Source organism: Dendroctonus ponderosae, unplaced genomic scaffold (genome assembly GCF_020466585.1).
Source record: "Dendroctonus ponderosae isolate FM_Combo_2020 unplaced genomic scaffold, Dpon_F_20191213v2 Dpon_F_20191213_4, whole genome shotgun sequence".
NCBI lineage: Eukaryota > Metazoa > Arthropoda > Insecta > Coleoptera > Curculionidae > Dendroctonus > Dendroctonus ponderosae.
This window is the reverse complement of record NW_026018611.1, coordinates 12,842,612-12,864,497: the sequence shown is the minus strand read 5'-3', so window position 1 is coordinate 12,864,497 and position 21,886 is coordinate 12,842,612. Positions and strand designations below refer to the sequence as shown.

The 21,886-nt window shown below is 32.2% G+C and overlaps 2 protein-coding genes across 2 annotated transcripts in view; one reads left to right on the top strand and one right to left on the bottom strand.

Moving 5' to 3' along the window:
- The window catches only part of LOC109537778 (unconventional myosin-XVIIIa), a 158,599-nt gene extending 146,262 nt beyond the window's left edge, over positions 1-12,337 (bottom strand). The window contains exon 1 of the mRNA XM_019904657.2: positions 12,125-12,337. The gene's annotated coding sequence lies outside the window, so the exon portion shown is untranslated. The remainder of the gene's footprint in view (positions 1-12,124) is intronic.
- Positions 12,338-12,880: 543 nt separating this feature from the next.
- On the top strand, positions 12,881-16,972 carry LOC125504211 (synaptobrevin-1-like). The gene is made up of 3 exons (XM_048665881.1): positions 12,881-13,031; positions 13,175-13,457; positions 15,807-16,972. Exons 2-3 carry the CDS (start codon positions 13,181-13,183, stop codon positions 15,887-15,889), a joined length of 360 nt encoding a protein of 119 aa, XP_048521838.1. The 5' UTR covers positions 12,881-13,031; positions 13,175-13,180; the 3' UTR covers positions 15,890-16,972.
- Positions 16,973-21,886: the final 4,914 nt, after the last annotated feature.

Genomic DNA, 21,886 nt, shown 5'->3' with positions numbered 1-21,886 from the left:
ACAAGAACTATATTATCACACAAAGCACAAAACAATAATGAATCGTTTAAATTAAATGTTCAAATTGACTTCCATTTACATCCAGGCATTTTTTGACATCTTCACATTCAACTCGTCAGTTGTGTGAAGGTGCACTATCATGTCAATTAGAGGATGATTTTTATTAGCCCAGTAAACATGATTGTGTCTGTTAATTATTTCATTTTTGTTTTGTGCTTTGTGTGATAATATAGTTCTTGTTTCCATAGCCTACTACACATTTTTTAACTTCTTTTGATGTTTTACGACAACAAAAGGAGAAAAACATACAAACAATTATATCGTTAAAATCAGAAAAAAATACGGATTTTAAAAGGCCCACAGCCAACTATGATTACCATTTAAAAAAACAAGTTTATTTTTTATCTCGTAAATCAAGTTGACTATGACACCGAGTGCTAGTTTATTGAATTCAACGCAAAAAGTTCGACCAAAGACAATTTTAACTTTTTTTCTAACTTAAGCAGTTTACGAATTATATAATAATTGGAAAAGTGTTGATTTCTTGACTTTTCAGGATATTTCAGGAACCAAGTCGGGTACCTAAATGTTGAAAACGGTAATGAATAGGCAATCGAATTCTGCCCAATTTTGCGCATTTAACGGATTCTCTATCTTTAAAATGTAGAAGTTACCCATACAAAGATTCAGAAAATGGCCACCCTGTATGTACTAAACAAAATAATGCTTTCCATGTTGAGAAAGAATTATGTATAAACTACTGCTTGTAAAAAAAGCATTTTTGTTTCTTGGTCCATGTTATCTGGTTCTCGCGTTCTCCAGAATATTTGCGAGTCGTAAACACATTCAAATACTTTTATATTCTTTGATCGTACGATAAACCGTTGATTTTGTGAACAACACATGTGAAAGTAGTGTATAATTAAGATATCCTTTATGTTCAATTGGTCGGTTAAAGAATATCTTACTGACTATATCTGTAATTTAAGACACAATATAAGCCGTATTCTTTGATGGCTCTTTAGATAATATTTGCCTGCCAAATACATTATGTCCTGTTTCTCATGGCTAGATACATCGTTTATATCTCCACTTTAAGTTAAAAAGCATCACTTCTTTTAGAGTGAAGTACTTAACACATTTTATAACACAGGAGTAAAACCTAATAGCAGCCACAGTAAGTAAATCTGCTCAAAGTTATTAATTTTATAAAAGCTTTAACAAGCCCCAGAAAAAAAATTACACTGTAGGCACAGCCCATCCTTTCATGGAAATGGCATTGTTGCCTGAGAATTAAAGGTTGTTGATTCTGGAATGCTACGTCTTATCCACAGTTAGATCCGGTGATAATTCTAATCCACTAGTTAAGGTCAGTAACTAAGGGGTTTAGTCCACAAAAAATAGGCAAAGTATTTGATGGATAAACGTTATTAAAAAGCAAACATTTGTATTTGTAGTTATACGATTATATGGTCACTTATGCCGATTATTCTTATAAATAACACGTAGTTTCGTTTCTGTTATGATCAGCATGATTTAAGTATAAAAGAAGCCACAGCAGAAACTAGCATTTAGCCATAAGAGATCTTGTTAGAAGACAGTCATAAGATATTTAGGATCTGCAAGAGTCATAAGAAGTAATAGTCTACGGTTAGGTTCGGTCGCAAGTAAAATATGAATTAGTGTTTGTATTAATTTGGAATCAAATTGTTTTTAAAAAAGTAAGTTTCAAATTAGTCAGAAAAAGTATACTTCAGATTTTTTTAACGTATGTAAGTAAATGTGGGTCATCCTTTTGGTTACACACAACTGACATTTTTAAATTAAGAACATGACTTATCGTCTGGTTTGTAAGAGAATGTTTATATGTGTTTGAAGATTTTTCTACGTCATGAGACGTAGAAATTGATTATCACCCAAAAGAAACTAGAACACAAAACTTCTAAATCAAATAAGTTTAGAAATATTACCAAAATAATTCGACTTCGACAAAAAATTGCAATAATTACTAGTTTTCGATTGCAATACAAAATGCTATTAAAATATCGCGTCTTATGCCTAACAAACCGAAGCCTCCTAAAACGTACAAAATGAATATACATACATAAATGCGAGTTAATGCACCAATAAAATACAATTAAGGATTAAGTAGCTAGATGTACGTAAATGGTCAAAAAACCAATCAAAAGAAAAAAATATATTTCTTGTATCACCGAAATATAAAGATGATCTCCATTTTCAAAGCTTTTATAAATCTGACGAAAGATTTCAGTCGAGATCTCCAAAACATATTTTGTGACGGTAATTATATTTTATGTTTTCATCAACCATTCCGCTTCTCTTTAGGTCTATGAAGAATGCTCCAAACCCGAATGCACGAGCTGCTATTCATATCTTGATAAATACTACTGCAATAGTTTAGATATTTTTACTGACCAATTTTTATTTATAATTTTCTATTCCTAATTTTTCCCGTTTGGAACGTGAACTCCTCTTTGCTGTAAACCTAAAAAGCCAGGAATGAAAATAACTCAATTTACTCTAAGATATTCTAAGACAAAGAAATATTAAATACTCAGGATGTCAAATGTAAAATAAAAGGTTTTGTAGGAGACTACAAAATATTGCGGTGAAATCGATTTGATAGATTGCTTTTGTCTTTTAATCAATGCTTAACGGTAACAATGTTCTAAACTAGAGATGGTACTTTGTTCTCCAAAATTACAAATGCTACTTGATAAAATATTTCTAGATGTTTAATTTAAAAAATGTTAGATCTGTATTTTGTAATGCACCGACACTTTGTATATATTTCGAAATGGACTCAAAAAATACTATAATTCGAATACAAAATTTTGAGCAGTGGTCTCAAAGTTCACTTGTTTGAAAGGTTTAGAATGTAGAGAGAACATAACACTTACAAAGCTTACAAAAAATAGATCATCTGATCAGGAACTAATTACATGGGCTTATATAAATTCAGCTCAAACAATGATACCTAATTTAATTGAATTTTTACTTTTATTGCCTGGGAAACATACAATGTAGTATGTTATGTACTTATTTACAATCCAATCTTCATAAAATACGCATTAATCTATAAACAACACGTTATGTGGTGCGAATGGATTTTATTTAAATGAAACCTAGCAAAAAATATTTAATCTTAAAATTATTTACAGAAGCACTAGTTCGGTTAATTCCATTATGGGCTCGGCTATGGGTGTATTTGATTCAGCCAGTATTACGAAAGTCATCTATTAGATAACCAAATGCTAGTACTACTGAAAATTGACTCTCGTCATTGTCAACTACTGGTTTTTTATATGACTTTTTTATTCATCACGGAATCATTGTTTCGTTAGGACTATTTTAAACACTTCCTTTGGCAATTGACGAAAGGATTGAGCTCGGAACTGTTATAAATGGAGGGACGGATTGTCCTTGCGAATTAACTTTTGAGGCAAATAGACAGAGCTCTAAACATTAATAATGGTAGATTTAGTAGTCCAGTTTACTTACAGAAAAATCTTTTGAAATGAAAATTGAAATTGTCAAACGCATAAGAAAAACTTCATATTTTCGATTGGCGTTCATAAGTGTATAACAAGTAACAGAATATTTCAATGCAAAAATCCGAAGACCGCTTTCACATAAAATCCTAAGATTTACTCAACTTGGTTAGGTTCTTAGGTTTCGTCATTTTTTAAATTTATCAAATAAAAGGACTTATTCCGCATATATTCAAGCCTGATCAATCCGATTCCGTCTTGCTGTCCAACTAAATGGAGCTTTTAAAATTTGCAAAATCCAAAAATTTTTGAAAAATTCATACTGAACGAACAGACATTTATTACAAATAAATTTTGTTTCACCTGTTTTGGTTTAAAGAAATATGCTTTAAACAATTTATCACCACTTTTCAAAATTAAAATATCACGCCGTAACAATGGTTCATTTACTTAATTGGTTTAAAAACGGCCTGCAATGCTTTGGTATAATAAAAAATAATAAATTAGACACTTGATTCATTGAAAAGGCATCGTTAAAACTTGTGTTATCATTGTACCTCTCTCACAATGCATTTTTTACTGCGTTCAAATCTGTATTTACTTAGAAAAACAAGTAGATGGTGATGGTAAAAAGCGAACTAATAATCTAACATTTGCTTTAAAATATCACTGCCGCTAAACCCAGAAAAAAAAACATACATAAGAACTATTTGAGCAAATGTTGATTTTGTTGAATGCCTACGAAAATATTAGAACCTTTCCGAAAGCTAACACATTTTGTTTTTAACTAATTTGACAGATTTATGATAGTATCACTGATTTTTCAACCTCTACTTTTTGTCCTATAACTATCTAATTTCGTAAATTTTAACTGTGATTTTTTCTCAGTCGGTGATCCAATTCGAATATTTTTTTTATCGAATCAAGGCTTGAATCTTGGCTAAAATAAGAGTTGTAAGATAAGCAAAACAATTAAATAAAGATATTGTACAAAGTTTAAATATCATGTTTTCTTGGTCAAAGTTTAAATCTTTCTGTGTGCAATATGAGATAACGCAGAGAGAAAAAATTATTAAAAAAGATTCCGCTTTTCTTCTCCGAATGACAAAATCATCAGTTGTGGAAAAACTTTTGTCAGAAATGTCGAAGGTCAGATTTATTATGTTACGGTCTATGTATTTTCAGTATTCGGAATGTTGTTTGCATTGCAAGGAATGTTACTTACATTAATGCATTTTCGATTCACCAATATTACAGTGCATGACTAATAGATGAGATTATAAGTTTTAAGTAATTAACTGGATATGAGTCTGAGTCTCGAATATATACCTATATATCTAGGCAATATTTTATGTACATAATCTACGACGGAATAAAAGATTACCAAAAAAATTGCACACAATAAATCTGTTGCACGCATGGTGATGAAATGGTCAATTTCTTCAATACGATTCGAATTTTTTTGCAAAGCAAATGTTCAGATCAATAGCTAGGAAAGATGCATTATTCTGCAAGCATAATTTCTGCAAGTAGCGTGCTAGACAGCACGCTATCGAATTATTTCAACTGAAAGATGATGAGCTGCTGTATTTTCTATATTTTCCATTTATTTTCAAATTGCATTTTGTCGCTGCGTCGAGGGGCTTGGATTATGAGGTAGATATGGGGTAAATGTTGTGTGGGAAAAATAGAAATCGAAGTCATATATTTGGCAAACCTATTAAATTTGCATTAACTCGACCCACGTTGTTGTAATGATGCATGCTTGAACTGAAGTAGCTCAATCATCTAACAGATACTTCCAAATAACTATGTGAATGTCAATAAAAATAAAATTAAAAAAGTATAACAAGGTCAAAAAACGTAAAATAAATATATTCAGCAGGACATCGTCCTCAGTTTTCAACCACTTCAATGCAAACGGTGATTCTCATTTAATTTAATTCAATTTGCCCCAGCTAACCAGAGCGCAAACTACTTGTAGTAGCGAAAAGTGAAGAACATATTTTTGCATGTCGATTATAACAAGGAATTATTGTAATAATGAAACAATAGGCAAGCTTGCCATCTTATTCTTTAAATTTTTTTTCTTAATTTTCAAACATCTTACGGCCCCGACCCAGATTTGCGATGCACAATTGTGCTTTGAATGAACATGTGTCTTTACATTTTATACTTTAAAAAAGTTTATGTGTTTATGTGTATGTGTTTTGAAAAAAATATTTACTTCATTTCGCATTATATAAATTAAACTTTGTACAACACTCAGTAAATCCGTCAGAAAAAATTGTTTGGCCATCGTTTAGCAAACGCGTATATCGCAAACTAGAGTTACTTTCAGATGCAAAATATCAGGTTAAAATGAATATAATGATAACATTACATGATAGTAGCCTTGTAGCCTCATAAGTAAATTAAAGTTCAAAGTTGTTACTTAAATCCTATATATTTTAGGCATACCATCGCTGATACCTCGGCTATGAGTTCTAGTTTTACTTGAAAAATTAGTGGCGCTCTAACAAAACCCTTGTCAATTTTTATACCTAAATTTAAAGATTTCCAATTGCACTTCAGTTAAATAATTTAGGTCAGTCTACTTTGCATCCCTGAACTTTGGTGTAACAAATTATTTTTGCAGGCGCTTTTCTGCGTTCTGTGGTCGGGAAACGCATCCATACAGTTGGCAATAACTCTTCCAGCCCTGAGGAAGTTGACAATAAATTGCCGAAATCTAGGTAGCTAAAAAAGTTTTTCTTTCTCTCCCCCACTGCCCAGACCAAATTCCCAAAAAAATCAACCATCTTTCAATTAATAACACATTGTTAGGTCCATCATTGTATTTAACTCGAGGTTTAACTACTCAAATTCTCGTACATTTCAAGTCATAAATTATTAACATTTGTAAGAAAAACAAACATACTACTGTTGCCGTTTGCTTTTGATGATCAGCTCTAGATGCTTTCGATGATCACTTTTTATGATTTCGTCAATGGCGAGTGGCGATTTTCTGCTACTTCTGATATCTATGTTATGTAATATGTATATATTACGTATAAATAACCTGCAATATATTTTTAGAATATTTACTATTCTCTGATGTATCGTAGGAAGAATATTTTAGAGTACATTTTGCATCTTGTGAAATCCATTCATTGATATTCTTCGGCACCATACGAGCTTATCGTGTTTGCTCAGGGTGTCTACATTTTTACTGTAAAATGCATTATGTAAAATTGCCAGTGCATTGTTTATCAGTCTAGTTATCTAGTATAAGAAACACGTATAACTAGAAATAGTTAAGGTCAGCATGTATAATACGTAAGTTCAGAAGATTGCAATCGATCGAATTGAATTGCAAACATTTGAAGACTTAAATCTCAACTTATACCTGATGTAAGATGGTACAAGGTGCATTTGGCAGGATTGCTCCTAAAATTCGCTAAAAGAATGGAAAGTCAACATTTCTAAGAATATCTGATAGCACTTTTCAGGAAAAAATGTGCAATATTAAGGAAGTCGTTTATTCAGTTCAGTGAATTCGATGAGGAATTGTATTGTTCTAATAATCACACCAAGAAACGCATTCAGAAATTGCAAAATAATTACTAATTGGGTGTGTTCAAAGCACAAGATGATCAGCGTTTCTTGCTTCTTGCAGACTATATGTTCAACACAATCTCATCCATATTATGATGCAATGCATTTCCACCTAGCTATTTGCAAGCAACGTTTTACTCGATACTTAATAGGCTGGTCGATACCTACATGGGATTCTTATGGTCAATCAGAATGATATCGAGAAAAGGTAAAGATCTGTGTTGTAGTTTGTTGGTGACCGTGATGCTAATTGGTAAAAGATGAATATTGAGGTGTTATGGATAATTCATCAACACAAACTGAGAAAGCGGCAGAAAAATCCACAATTTTTCTATATAAAAGTCTACGTTGTTTTTTAAGCAATGTTTTTAATTATGTTACTAAGTATATTCACTGTTCAGTTAGAAAAGTTTTCATCAAGAATTGGGAAGATTTAACCAATTTGAAAACTTTTGCGGCTCTTGAAAACAATGACTTAATTCATACAAAACATAGTAAGTAGATAAGAAAGGAAGTTCACTACAAGACACAAAAAGCTAGTATCTAAATGGGGAATGCTGGTGCTTAGAAAAGCCTGTAATAAAAACTAATGAAGGGAAAATAAAACAATGCTGTGAAGTTACTAAAATTAGTTTATTTGCACTAAACAAAAGAATAAAGCAATAATCAGCTGGTTGTCATGTGTCGTATTTCTTCGTATTTGCTGCTCCGTTCAATCTTCTTTCCGTCATCGTCTGGCTGTCTCGACACACTAATAATACTAATATAAAGGTACATTTTTTAGTTCAAACTAAGTAGATTGGATTACTCCGAAAAATTATCCGATTAAGAGTATAAATAAACAATTGAATAGATCAAAAAATGATCACATGTGTTGACAAAATAAACCCCGTTCTCCATACAGCCGGAGGGCAGTAAATGCAAAATAAATCACCTTCACCAAGCCACTACCCACAGTTTTTTCTTTCTCAATCCACTTCAATACAAACGGTGTTTCTGATTTAATGTGGTTCAATTTGGAAGTAGTCTTAGTTAAATTCAGAGTTCAAAGTGCTTCTCGTAACGAAAAAATGGAAAAGACGATGAAGTACAAAAATAACGTTTTTTAAATGATTGTAATATTTGTACCAACCAACATCGTGCCATTGTTGCTTACTAAAAAAAGCGGTAGCATGTTGGTAGGCACCATCGTTTTTTCATTGTAAAATATGCGTGTTCATAGCTATTAAAAAAATAATTAATCTTCACTTTTTAATTAAACTACAACACCTGATAATCCGTATGTAACAGTTTTAGGCTGTCGTTTATAGAGGATTTTACAAAAGTCGGTTAAATTAGGACAAACTTGCACATTTAGATGCTAAACAAAATTGTTCTAAAGTCGGAAAATGCCGGCTAAAAACATTCAGAAATATCTGAAAAACCAGAAAAATGCTCCAATGATTTTTGTTTTTTTCTGAGCTTATCTGAAGAGGTATATTTGAATAATTGCCACATTGTTGGTTTGAAACCTTGGCCACCTTATTACTTTCTACAACATTATAATATAAGACTTACTATCAGATCTGGAATTAATCTTTCGTGTTTCACCTTTATCAACATTTTTAAATAAGGACCTGTTAGTATATTTGACATCGGTTTACGAATTCTACAAATTCTAGTAAGTAATGGTACTGTAATTAATTGTTTTTGTTTTCGTTTTTTACCCGTTCTTTACAATATCACATTGATCATTTTGTTATTCGTATATGACTTATATTAACTTAATAAAATTGATCAATAACTATTTTATTTGTATCGATTTATGTAATTAAGTAAGTAGTAAACTTAAAATAATCATAAAATATTGAAAAATGTTTTGGTTTTGTGCAATTCGCTAGATTTTTTTGGACAAAAAGGACAAAAACGCACTTGAATACAATGACCCAATGATTCCTAACTGACCCGTATTCTCCATTACTACATTCTTGGAGACTGCATTTTGTATTGCACCCAAGCAAAGAAAAAGAAAAATTTTAAATTTGTCATTATTTCATTTGGTACAAAAATAAATATTTGATTACTTACTTACTTCAGGCCTAATTACAAAATATACATGAGTTATCAAATTCTATTAGGTCGTACTTTAAAAATTTCGTTAAATATAAATCTTTTAAATTCGGATCGCACTTAGTTTCAGTTAAGAGCAGTCAAGTTTCAGTTCATAATAATAAGTGATAAATATGATATTGTGAAAAAACGGGTAATATTTGGGGAAAAATGTATAATCCCTTTACTGTCGTCCGTAGAATTTACAAACTGGTTTAAACGTACAGGTCCGTATGTAAAAAAAATGAAGTTGATGATAGAGGCCCGACAACCGAACATTGAATTCCAGATCTGACAGTATAATGTTGTAAAGAGTATCTAAAAGGATTCTAATAATGTGACAGTTATCTTAAAATATTTTATTTTGAATTATCTCCAAATAAGCTCAGAGAAAAATTTAAATAATTTGTAGACATTTCGATTTTTATATAAGTAAGGTTTTTAGGTAAGTCTTTGATACTTATTAGGAATTTATTATCTTTTAAAACCACTCCATTTTGTGTTGCATCAAAATTAGCAACAATGCTAACAACTCACATTTGTAACACTATAGGTAACTTGTACTTATTTGTGAAATAAAATGTATTCATTTCTTTGGAAAAGTTGATGTAACTAAGTTTCGTAAGTAAGTACCACTTATATTACTGATCCGTTTCTATCCGAAATGCAATATTTTATATGTAATTATGTATGAACTGATTAAAATAGGTTGTCGAGAGTAGAGTTGAACAACAAATCCACTGCCTCTGATTTTTTCACAGCGATGAACAAATTAGAATTAAGTACAAACTGTGACTAACCTAAAAATAAACAGTGATTTAAACCGTGATTTTAAAGAGCAAATTTGCTTCTTGTGACCTGACGAAAGAACTAGGTAGGTAATGCAAATAAGATTCTCGCATTCGTTGATGGGTTGTATTTACAGCTTGCACTCACAGCTTCCCATGAATGTGGATTATATTGATATTTTCAGGGAACTATTTTAGTTTGCACCAATCATTAGCCGTATTCATTGATTTATATTCATTCAAAAGAAAATTTGGCCAAATTTGGTCAAATTTCCTTTGGCCAAATTTTCTTTTGAAGGCTTGAAAAAAAGACCTAAAATTACAAACAAACAAACTGATTCATTTATTTCATCCAGCGTGTACACGCCCATTCATAGGAAACTCAATAATAGTATTGAGTTACTTATCTAGTTCTAGTTCAAAAATTCAGTAGAGGTTTTAATATGAAATAACTCGAAAACGGTGAGATATCGAATTAGGAGAAGCACACATTTTTTGCTTAGGAAATAGCGGAGAATAAGGCAAACAAGAAAGCGATATTTTAAAACCAAAAAAAGTTCTGATGTTCTAAATGGCTCCAGACCACTACAAGCAGGGGGATAAGCAATTTGCATTTGTCGATCTAAAAAACCACAAATACCTACAATTTGTTTTGGTACTTAATAATGAAACTGGTTAAGAGTATTAAAATAAAAGAAAATTTTCATTTTTGTTGACCTACACTTTGACACCTTGGACCTCAAAATCCATTAACTTTCCTATAAAAAAAATACCTAAAAGGCAATTTTTTGTCTAAGCCACTCACTGAGTCTGCGAAGAAGTCAGTGACTTTTGTCGCATTAGTTGAGGACCATGCTGTAATTATATTTTTTTAATTTCCTTTACTTAATGTCTCTATTTTGTTTCCGATGAGCCACTCTGCCATATATGTATTATTATAATATTTACTTACTCTTCTGAACTGTCTTGCATTATATGTCACCGTAAAATGCTAAATGAATTATGTAAGGCAAGTTTAGAAGATTACAAATGGTGGCTGATTGATTCCGCTTAAATCTCGGGTTGTACATGATTAAAGAGTGTTTCCTGTATGCAAATATCTTCAGTAATAATAATAAAGTAGGTACACTTGGTAGGATTACATCCCAAAATTTAAGTACCAAGAAAATAGAAAGTCAACATTTCTAAGAATATCTGATAATACTTTTGAGAAAAAATGTGCAATATTAAGGAAGTCATTTATTCAGTTCAGTGGATTCGTTGAGGAAATCGATTGTTCTGATAATCGCAGCAAAAAAAGCATTCGGAGATTGCAAAATAATTGCTAATTGGGTGTGTTTAAAGGATAAGATGATCAGCGTTTGTTGTTTCTTGCAGACAATGTCATCTTTTCGGTGCAATCGCATCTGCATTATGAACATGATCTAAGTACTTAAGACATAAAAGAATTTGATTTCCCCTTGGAAATTGCAAATCACGTTTGTTTTAATAGATTTAAATAGGCCGATAATAGGATATTAGAATAGGTCGATACCTACTTGCTACTCTTATGGTGAGTTAGACTGGCATGGAGCAAACGTAAATATCTGTATACCTATTTTCATAAGTAATAGGTATTGTTAAGCATGTTACTAACCAGATATAAAAGACTTTTGATCATGAATTAGGAAGATATTGACAGTCGAGAAACTTGTGCAGCTGATCTACAAAATCTACAATGATTTGTTTGAAACAAAACATAGTAGATCCGAAAGAGGACCTCACTACACGAAATTTGCTCTGAAAATTGACACCAAAATGAGCAGGAGTACTGTTTAGATGGATCTATACGAAACACTAATAAATTTTCTTTCTTCCATACAAAATTACAATTTTTACCTCCCTCAATTAAGTGTATGTAAAGTAAAAGTACCTATAAGGAGATCAGAGGAGTCTGAGAAAAATATTCAGTTTAAGATTTTGAGTAAACACTTGAATAATCAATATGTGCTCATAGATGAAATACAAGCAGACAAATAATATGTGTACAGTGTATTAGTCTTATATGCTAGAGGTGGGCCTAAATAAGCCAAACCTGTATGAAAGTAATGTTATTGTTTGGCATTACTTAATAGAATATCAATAATATTTAATACACACCTCAAATTAGCAAATTCCTGAATTACTACTGATATTAAAATCCTGGGGCCACTTAAAAACACTTCACTGCACTGTACATGATCTTTCACAAATAAACAAACCAATCCCAAATGTGGAAAACTCGAAAAAATCGCCTTTTTCGGTCTATTTTGACAGTCCAATACTCACATACGCGCACCCACTAAAACATTGGTCGTTCAACTATTTCATTTTATTTTGCTTGCCCTCGGAAATATTTCCCCAAGCTTGCCGTCTCTCTTTTAAGCACAGATCAGGCATTGATAAAGAAAGTATCGAGAGAGACACAAAACGTGTCATTTACATTTTAGACTGCTTGAGGATAAAGCGAACAGAGGGCAGCAGGATGAATTCGGATCAGAAGCATTTGTGTGGACTGCTGCAGGCAACTGAGAATACAAAAATAAATGAACAACAAAGGGAACAAATATTATACAATGCATTTTCCGTAGAGTAAGAACAGATTAAAAAGCAGTTGATTTGAATGTTTTATATAATTAATTGATTGAAAATGCAGATCTGAAGGGCAGCACAGTTTGCGATGGCGTCAGCTTTGAAAGTAAAACTAATTTCTGACTTTGATTATCAATCAAACAATTAAGTTATTCTAATAAATAGAATTGTTTGTTTAACAAAAGCTCCACGTTTAGTAAATTTCTGTCGTAAGTTTTAACATATTTTTTGGGCCAATTTCAGTGACCTGCCGTCATTATTGGCAACGCTGCCCGGAACATGTGATTTCAATCGCTTGTCATCAGTCATTACCCATCATCATTAAAAGTCTGATGATTTGTTGAGGCTTAAACGTCACATCTTTTTTATTTTTCTTTATTTTCTAGAATTTCTTTGCGTTTAGCCTTAATTTGTGTTCAGTCTCATTTTGTTTGAGGTGAGTGTACAGTCTCCAAATCCCAAATCGATCCAAATTTACCATCTGTTGACATCATAGAACAATAAGTCTTTGTAATGACTAATTTGTTTGCATACATTACAATTTACAATTTCCTTGCCTGGTAATGGTGTTGATTCCAGGGCAAAATGGAGAATCCATCAGGCTCTAGGCCTACATCCAAACTGGAGCAAACCCAGCAACAGGTTAATGAAGTTGTGGGGATCATGAGGGTCAATGTGGAAAAGGTGCTGGAAAGGGACCAGAAACTATCCGAATTAGATTCCAGGGCCGATGCTCTACAAGAAGGTGGCAAACGGTTCGAGCAACAAGCCCAAAAATTGAAGAGAAAATATTGGTGGAAAAATATTAAAATGATGATTATTATTGGAATTATTGGGGTCATTTTGTTAATCATCATTATTTGTAAGTATTAAGTAGCTGTTTATGCATTGTCTGATTATCTTATCTAATATTAGGCATTATCAAAAAATAATAAGTCTGCCTTATGCTTATAAGGTTCCATTGTATAGCAATTTGACGTTCCAATTGATCTTATCTAAATATTTTTTGTGGATCTGCTAATGCATACATTGTGATATACAGTGTGAACACTTTTAAAATTTTTTGTTCTAATGTTGATCTTTTTTTGGAACATATCACATTTTGCTGCAAAAACCAGGACTTTGTTGTTAGTTTTTAGGGACGAAATTTAAAGGAAACATGTACAAAAGGAAATAATATTTTACGTGTTGATATTTACTTCTGTTACAGACTAATATAACATTCTTGGTATGGATTTATTTTAGTTCATGAAACGGGCAGTAGGAAAAACCTTAAATATGATGTTTATTTATAATAATATTTACGCAAAATGAAGCCCAGCATGGCCATCAAATTCTGATTGATGAAACTCTCCATTTATGTTCAATTCATTTATTATACTTTTTTGTCTGTTTGTGGTTGCTTTACTCATGTGTTCTTTGCAATATTTTAGCCTAATGAAATAGAAGTGATATAACTAATAATTTAGTAATTTTCACTCATTTTCAAGATTTTCTTCTAGCTTTTAATTCATACATCTATAACAATAATGTAATATTTAATTGTGCTGAAGAATTATTATTATGTGATGTTGAGAGGGCGATTAACATAGTTAATCTATTCTGATTGTTGTAAATGAATGTTTTTTCATTCTTCCCTAAAAAATATTTAATATGTGAGTTGTTTAACCAAATTGTCACGTTTTGTCCTAGAGTATAGTCGTCTTCGGTCTACAATCCAAAAAAAGATTTATCAAAGTCGGGCGATAAATAAATATTTTGTACATATCTAGAAAAGATTTACAATGCAATTAATTAGACTCGTAAATAATGTTTGTATTATTTGCTTTTCTTATTATCGTTTTCATTTTTATCTAAACGGATTATTACATAGGTATATCTCTGCACATACATGGTTACAAGCGGCGGTATACAGGGTGTTTTTTTAGTGCGAGAGAGTCAATTATTTCCGTTGGTGTTCAGCTTTCGAAAAATAGTTTGATATAAAAGTTGTTGACACAAAAAGTGCGCACATTTTGAAAATATTTTATATGATACAGAGTGTCTCAGAAAAGCTAAGCAAGACAAAAATGTATTTTTTTAAATAACTACCCATTTTTTATTAGCTCATGGAGTGCAGCTTGAAACGCTGCATATGCACCGTAAATTATTTTTTCTTACTTGTGACGTTGGCAGCTTATCGCAATTTTAGTGAAATGTTGCTGAAAAACATGATATCTAAAAATTCATTGTAGAAGCAAAATAAAGCAGTTAAAGATACAAAAAATACGTCTTTCGAATAACCACATCAGTTAAGAATTCTATTGAACCAAAATATTAATACAATGTACAATATTGCACAGGGTGTTAACAATGTGGACTTAAATCTATAACTTTTTAGCGCAACATAACTTTTGTTTTTGAAACGGAAGTACCTGTATATTAATACATCATTAGATAGACAATTTACAAATTTGCATTTGCATTTTAAGCTGTAAAATCATCCGTTTTCAAATTATAATTTATTTTACTTAAAAATTTCAAAGAGTTCCTTCCTCTTCCATCAGAAAAGTAAGGCCCAATTACATAATTTCCGATAATGCCACTCCAAGTATTAATGACCAACGAGTATGACTATTTGTTCTTATAAAATAAGGCTTGGTACTTGCATAATAATGGAAATTCTGTCTATAACCTTTCCATTTTTATGAAAAGTTGCTTCATCAGTAAATAATACACAATTAAAAAAATATCTGTCTTCTTCAATTTTGCGTCTGGCCTATTCACAAAATCTAACTCTAGTTACATAGTCCTGGTTGTTAAGTTCCTGCGTTAACTGGATGTGATATGGATGAATTGTTTACTAATATTTTTTTAGCAATTATTCTCTGGGAACTATCCGATAATTAGTAAACACATGAATAAAACACTGCTATCGAACAACTTAAATGAATTACATTTCAACTTAACTTATTACTAATGAATTACAACTATCGAATAATTCGATAGTTTTCTATTTTCGAAAATTTCCATCGGTGAATAAAACATTGCTATCGAATAGTTCGATAGTTCCCATCGCTACTTGTATCCCAATGTGTGGAATTAGTAAAAGTGAAATCCAACATCAGAAAGAGTTTTGAAGAAGCGTCAAGTTCTTACTTGTTAAACTATCATAGAGTTATAAACCAATGTTACAATATAAAATTTACTGGTATAATGATATTATTTTCAGTTGCTATTACTGGTGGCAGCAAGACAAGTGGTGACAAAGACACTACAAGTGAACAGCAAGCTGCTATAACACATTCGCCTTAATTGCCAGTCGCTTGAACCAACATTTATTACATGCTTATGTATATCATAGGTTCTGAGATTTGAAAGCTGACTAGAAGTTATTCAGTATATTTTGGTATTAGGTTGTTTTTTTTAAATTTTATTATGGGCACAATTCAATTTGAGAATTTAAAAACATAGTTCTTGGGCAATATCTACTACACATGTTGATAAGCGTCAAATTAAAGCGGCTTGAGTGTCTTATTAACAAGTCACCCGAAAAGAAAATTACTTATATTGTATTATTAGAGTTTAATATAGTTATTGGAATTTGGCCCACGCCAGGAATGTAATTTTACTTTCATGGTCCTGTTAGGTCTATATATCTATAGGTTGGTTGATAAATTTATTCAGAGAAATTGTCATTATGCATTAGAGTTGTTAATTTTGTCTCTTCATATGAAAAATATCAATGTCGCTAAATGTAACTTAAGTGCCTTAATAATTAAACCTATGCGCACAGATGCAATTTTTTATGGCTGTCTGTTCTATTGAACAATTTAAAAAGTAACTCTAATTATCAGAAACATTAAATATTCATACAAATATATGTACAGTACAGTTTTTTCTAAGGTTTTGCAGGTTTATGCTAAATGTGGTTTGCATTTATTGGTATGAAAATGTCGATATCGGTTGGTCTAGTTCAATATGTTTATAAACTATAAGTTAAAGTGAAATCATGTGTCCGAGTTGATTTGATTGATTACAGGTGAAAATATTCATGCCGGTCGTTTTTCAGTTAAGATTGATGGGGAAGTAATATTTATATAATTTATATTGCTATTTTAATTAATATATTTTTCATATGTAAACTTTCATTTTGTTTCATATCCAAAGTTTATAACTTTATGCAATATTATGTACCCTATTGCTTCATCAGTTCTAAGTTATAGAGAAATATCAACTACATTTTTTTTGTTAAAAGTGGGAATTTCAAGATTAAATACTTACTACTAAAATTAGACACATTTTTCTCTCTGGGACTTATATTGTGTATATTCAACGTTGTGTGATTCTCCCTTAATATTGATGAATATGTAATATATGTAATTTATTTAATAAAAATTTAGTATTGTTTGACGGTAAAAGTGATGATGTTTCGCGGTGATTCATCTACAATCGGAATTGTCAATAACTGTCGCGTACGGATTGGCAATACTTTATTTCAAGTGGACATTGGGCCAAATATACCGCAAATTCAAATGTAAACATGTGTTTCTAATTTTTGGCATTTATACTGAAAATTTAGAGGTTTTGATAATTATTGAAGCTAATTTTTAACCGATAAATACACATTTAAAGTTAATAACTGTTTGCCCTTTAGGTCTAACAAAAAGTTTACCTGACGCCCTGAAAGAGCAATTGATATATCCATCAATTATGGTTGATTTATTTTGTTTCATCTTGGCATTTTTAACCGAATTAACTAATAAATTATTTAAAGCACAAAAATGCAGTAAATATGACACGTAACGAATGAGTAAACCGGGTTTGAAAAGAAACTCGCGGGTTTCAATCAGCAGGGTGAGATTGCGCGCGATTTATTTAGCTCTCTTCGCTCCATTACCGTAAGGGGGGTCTGGTAGCATCATGCCTACTCTGGCTAGTCATTGGTCTCGATTTTGGGCCATATAAAGTACCTGTCTTTATCTATCTCGCCCCTCCCAAATCCAAGCGCTAATACCGATCCAAATTGGGATTTGATCCCAATCCGGGATTGGGATCCGAAGCCAACAAGGCCTTTCGCCTTGGCGTATCAAAGCAGGATGAGCGGGTCCAGACTCTAACAAGCCAGCTCAAACTCTTCAACTCGTACTCCACCAAAACGCCGGAACAACCCCCCCTGCAAGCCCCAACTCAGCCTTTAGCGAAAGAAATGGAAGTCGAGGACACTCTGCCCTCAAACCCACATGGTCCCTAAATCTTCTCAAAACTTGTAACGCTGCTCTACACCAGTACATGGTGCAGAGCGCCGCCGCCCCCCAAATCCAGGCCTCATCCAATGCCACTTTGGCCCCCAATTCCTGGTCTGCCAGTTACTTCGAATGTCCCTACAAACCCAATGTCAAAATGGAAATGGTAGCAGATACTTCCTACGCTCAAAAACCAGAAAATAATGTTCCATAGAACCTCCCCAAAACCCAATTAAATTGCTGCTTTTCCTAATATCCGAACTTGAGGCCAAAATCAACTCCAAATCCATTGCAAAATTCAACAAAGCTACGGATAACTGCATCAAAGAGTCGATGCTTTAACAAGCTAGCTCTAATAAATACCATACAGAGCGGCTTCGATCAGGGGTTTTGTTTAGACAATCCACGGTTTCGGTGGTCTGCCTTCTGACCCGTGGGCGGCGTCCATTTATTTTTCCCTCGACAACTCTGCTTGAACTATTTCCTAACATTTCGGAAAACTTCACCGGGAATTGACCGGCATCTGCTGCAATTCGCCTTTTATGATCATCAATATCAGCAGGTTGTGTTTTATAAACAATGGACTTTAGATGTCCTCAAAGAACGAAGTCTAAGGGTGTTCAATCCGGTGATCTTGGAGGCTATTCAATTGATCCCCTTCTGCCAATCGATCTGTCCGGGAATATATTATCTATGTTAGGGAAGGTTTGAAAATAAACTTTATTATTGTTTGCAGGAAAGTAGACAACATTTTTAACAACTTATAAGATGGTGCGTATGTAGATCCCATGGGTTTTATTGTAGAAATTTCTCTTCCGTAAATAAAAAATAATTTTTCCCGAAGTAAAATAATGAATAAATCGGAAATCAATTGTTTAAACTAGATTTTCTTCCTGTTATTCAACGATTTTAGCGGTGTAACCGTCTCTTCTAATTTATTGTACTATAAAGAGACCCAACACTAATCTGAGAACCAAAATATCAATGCAGGCAAGTTTAATTGTTTCTGTAATTTTGAAACGCGATTATTTGAAATCTTCTGGACCAAAAGCAACAAAATAATAACTAATGTAAAGAGAACTGAACGCCTTTTAAAACCATGTGCCACTTGAACCTCTAAGGTTCTAAGGGTGACATCTACCCGTCGTAGGGAGTTGAAACAAGAAGGCTAAAAAAAATAATTAAAAGTGTCCCCCTACTAATAAAATTGACGGTTCTTTCCGAATTTTCAGGTTTTCAACTGCAAGAAAGGTATTAAGGGTGGGAAGTTTTCAAATTGACACCCGGGATATGTAAGATATCCAGGAGACATTAAATCTCCGGTTTACCGAGCACCGATTTTCTTACTCAGAAATGTTTAGCTCTGCGTTTAGCATAGAGATATAATAACTTAGTTTTGCATTTACTACTACCCTTTGACAAATAACTCGGATAAATTAATTTTACCTGATACAAATGAACTGTAACTGAGTTTAAAAAGCTTTGACTGTTTCTCCTTTTGTCACTTTCCCACGTTCATTTCTTTACCACCTGTTCCAGTTTTTTTTTTTGGTGTTTTAAATATCTACAAAATATTTTCTAAAAATTAATATAGACCACTATAAACTAAAATATAAACACTTATTTTAAAGTTGAAATTGCCGATTTAAGACACACTGATTTAAAATCTCCAATACAATTAAATAGGTTTATTTATCTGAATGAAAACAAGAAAAGTCCACTTGGTGAGTGTTAGTTTCGGTAAATTATTTAGACTTTTTATGATTGTTGAAACCTTTGAATATAAAACTAACTTTATGATTGTTAGCTTTATATTCAAAGGTAGAAACTGTTCTGTTTTGCTTGTAGTTTCTCGATTTTGTCACACTTTTGTTTCTAGAAATTTTCTTTTGCTTTTCTGATCTTTGTATGGACTACTCGTTGAATTGCATTGTGCTGATTTTGATTCTTGCCTTTTAACTTTCTTCTTTTATCCACAAGATAGCTAATTCCGTTCGACAGCCATTCTTTCTTATAATTCCTTTCTCTAATTTTATCCTATCTTTCTTCAGTATAATCAGAGATAAGTAGACTCTAACTAACTAGTCAACTAATCTCTGGTCTAATTACTGTGCGTTTAAGTACATCCAATTTAACGTTGTGCCACTTTTCGTTTCTGTTTATGCAGTTTGGATGCTGTTTGCTTTCACATATTTTTAAGTTCTAGTTTTTGGATTTATAACTCGTTTATTTTTAGTACGGTACTCTCTACAGTCTAAAACTTGAAAACTACTTAAACTTAAAAATTCTCTTACGCTCCCCACTAAATGTCACAGGTTTTTTTTTACAATTCTTTTGCAGTGTTCATATATCTTATACTTTTTAAGACGTCGTCAAATTGTGATTGTCTTGAAGATGATTGTAATCAAGGGCGGATGCAGTTTTCAAGTCAGAAGGGGTCATGTAGAATAGATTCAGTCAGGACAGGATTCAATTCAGTTACAACAATAAATGTAACTGAAAAAGTTTTGTATTGCTAAATGTCGTAGTAATTTTAATCAAATAACGAAACCAATTTTCCTCTAATGCCTAATGGTTTTGTGAACGTGGAGATGTAGCAGTCCAGTTAAGCACTCTTCTGCCATTGAAGCTCTAAAAAACTTCAGTGAAAAGCTGATCCGAGAACTCGTGCAAAAATAAACCGACTGGTTTCACCGCTCTTACTGAGGATCTTCTATTTGTCTCTTTAGAACGATACATCCAGCTGCTTCATGAAAAATGATTTTATGATTTATTTATGACAGTCTCACGAAAATTGAGCAAAATACTAAATCGAGAGCTCGTGTGAAAGCAAGTTTCATATTACGTTGGAGCATTGATTATGTATCTAACTATGGCTCTCCACAACATGTCCAGCTGAAAATAGTCAAAGTTTCATAAAAATTAAGCAAAAAGCATTTAATTTAGTCTGTTGCGCTCCATGATTGGAGATGTTTATATTTGGTTGGAAAACCTATTTTGTTCACGGCGGCCATCCAAACTAGTTTGAACCAGAAAATTGCGTTTGAAAATATTTGTGTGCAAACAGACACTTTCTACAAAACAGTCATACATCAACAATAAAAAAACAAAAATCGATCGGCAAATGATTCATCCAAAGGGACGATCGAGCCAACAATTATTGCATCACATTAATTCTGTAGTTCGCTGCCTTTGGAAAGTGATAAAAATCTCAATATCGGTTCAGTTTTTTTTTTGGTAAAGGTAAAATAGTTAGTTTGGTACGGGAAGTGAGCGAATTACGTCGTCAGTCAATTCATAGGCGGCATATACAGGATAATTTGGTGCCAGTAAGGCAAGTGCGCTAGATTATCCGTTATCTGTTACCTAACTGAAAGAGTAAAGTTTTCAATTTGAATTATTTATTTATTGTTTAATCAAGTGCAGTGTGAGTTTTTTGTGGATGATTATTGGGGAGAAAATGAAGAATGGAGCGCCAACCTGCAGAAAGCTGGTAAGAATTATTTCCTAATCTATGTGTCTCTACCTTGAAGTGATTCTAGTTTTTCGAAATGCAATTGTAGTTGATGGCACTTTTTATAAATCTTTTTATTTCATCTGTTTATTTAAAATAATTAAACTTTTGACCGAGTTAGTACTAAATATAGTTTTTCTTTCTTTCTAGGTGACACGATACAGCTTTTGGTAAGTTTGGCATTAGTTTGCCCCTGGTTGCCATATAGATGTAGAGCTTTTAGTCCCATATTATTGACTTGTATGTTACCAAATTGCTGCATGCCATATTTATTCGACAAGAAACGACGAGTTTTGAATTTTTTCAAATTTTCTTTCTGTAAAATTTATTTAAACTCAGATATTATACGTTAACGAATCTCTACAGAAGACTCTTTTGATATTTAAATTATTGTATTGTATTGTGAACTATACTTTTTATTGTTTTGGCAGCTAATTTGAGTTTTGCAGTTTTTTTCTCCTTTAAATTACACCCTAAATTGAATTGTTTTTCAATTCCCAAATTGATTTTTCAATTTAAAAATCACGTTTATTCAATTTTCAAAAACTGACT

Bases quoted from the DNA above. Each gene is read 5' to 3' on its own strand.
- LOC125504211 (XM_048665881.1), top strand. From the start codon at position 13,181: ATGGAGAATCCATCAGGCTCTAGGCCTACATCCAAACTGGAGCAAACC. The intron at 13,458-15,806 runs GTAAGTATTAAG...TATTATTTTCAG, and splicing joins TTTGTTAATCATCATTATTT to TTGCTATTACTGGTGGCAGC.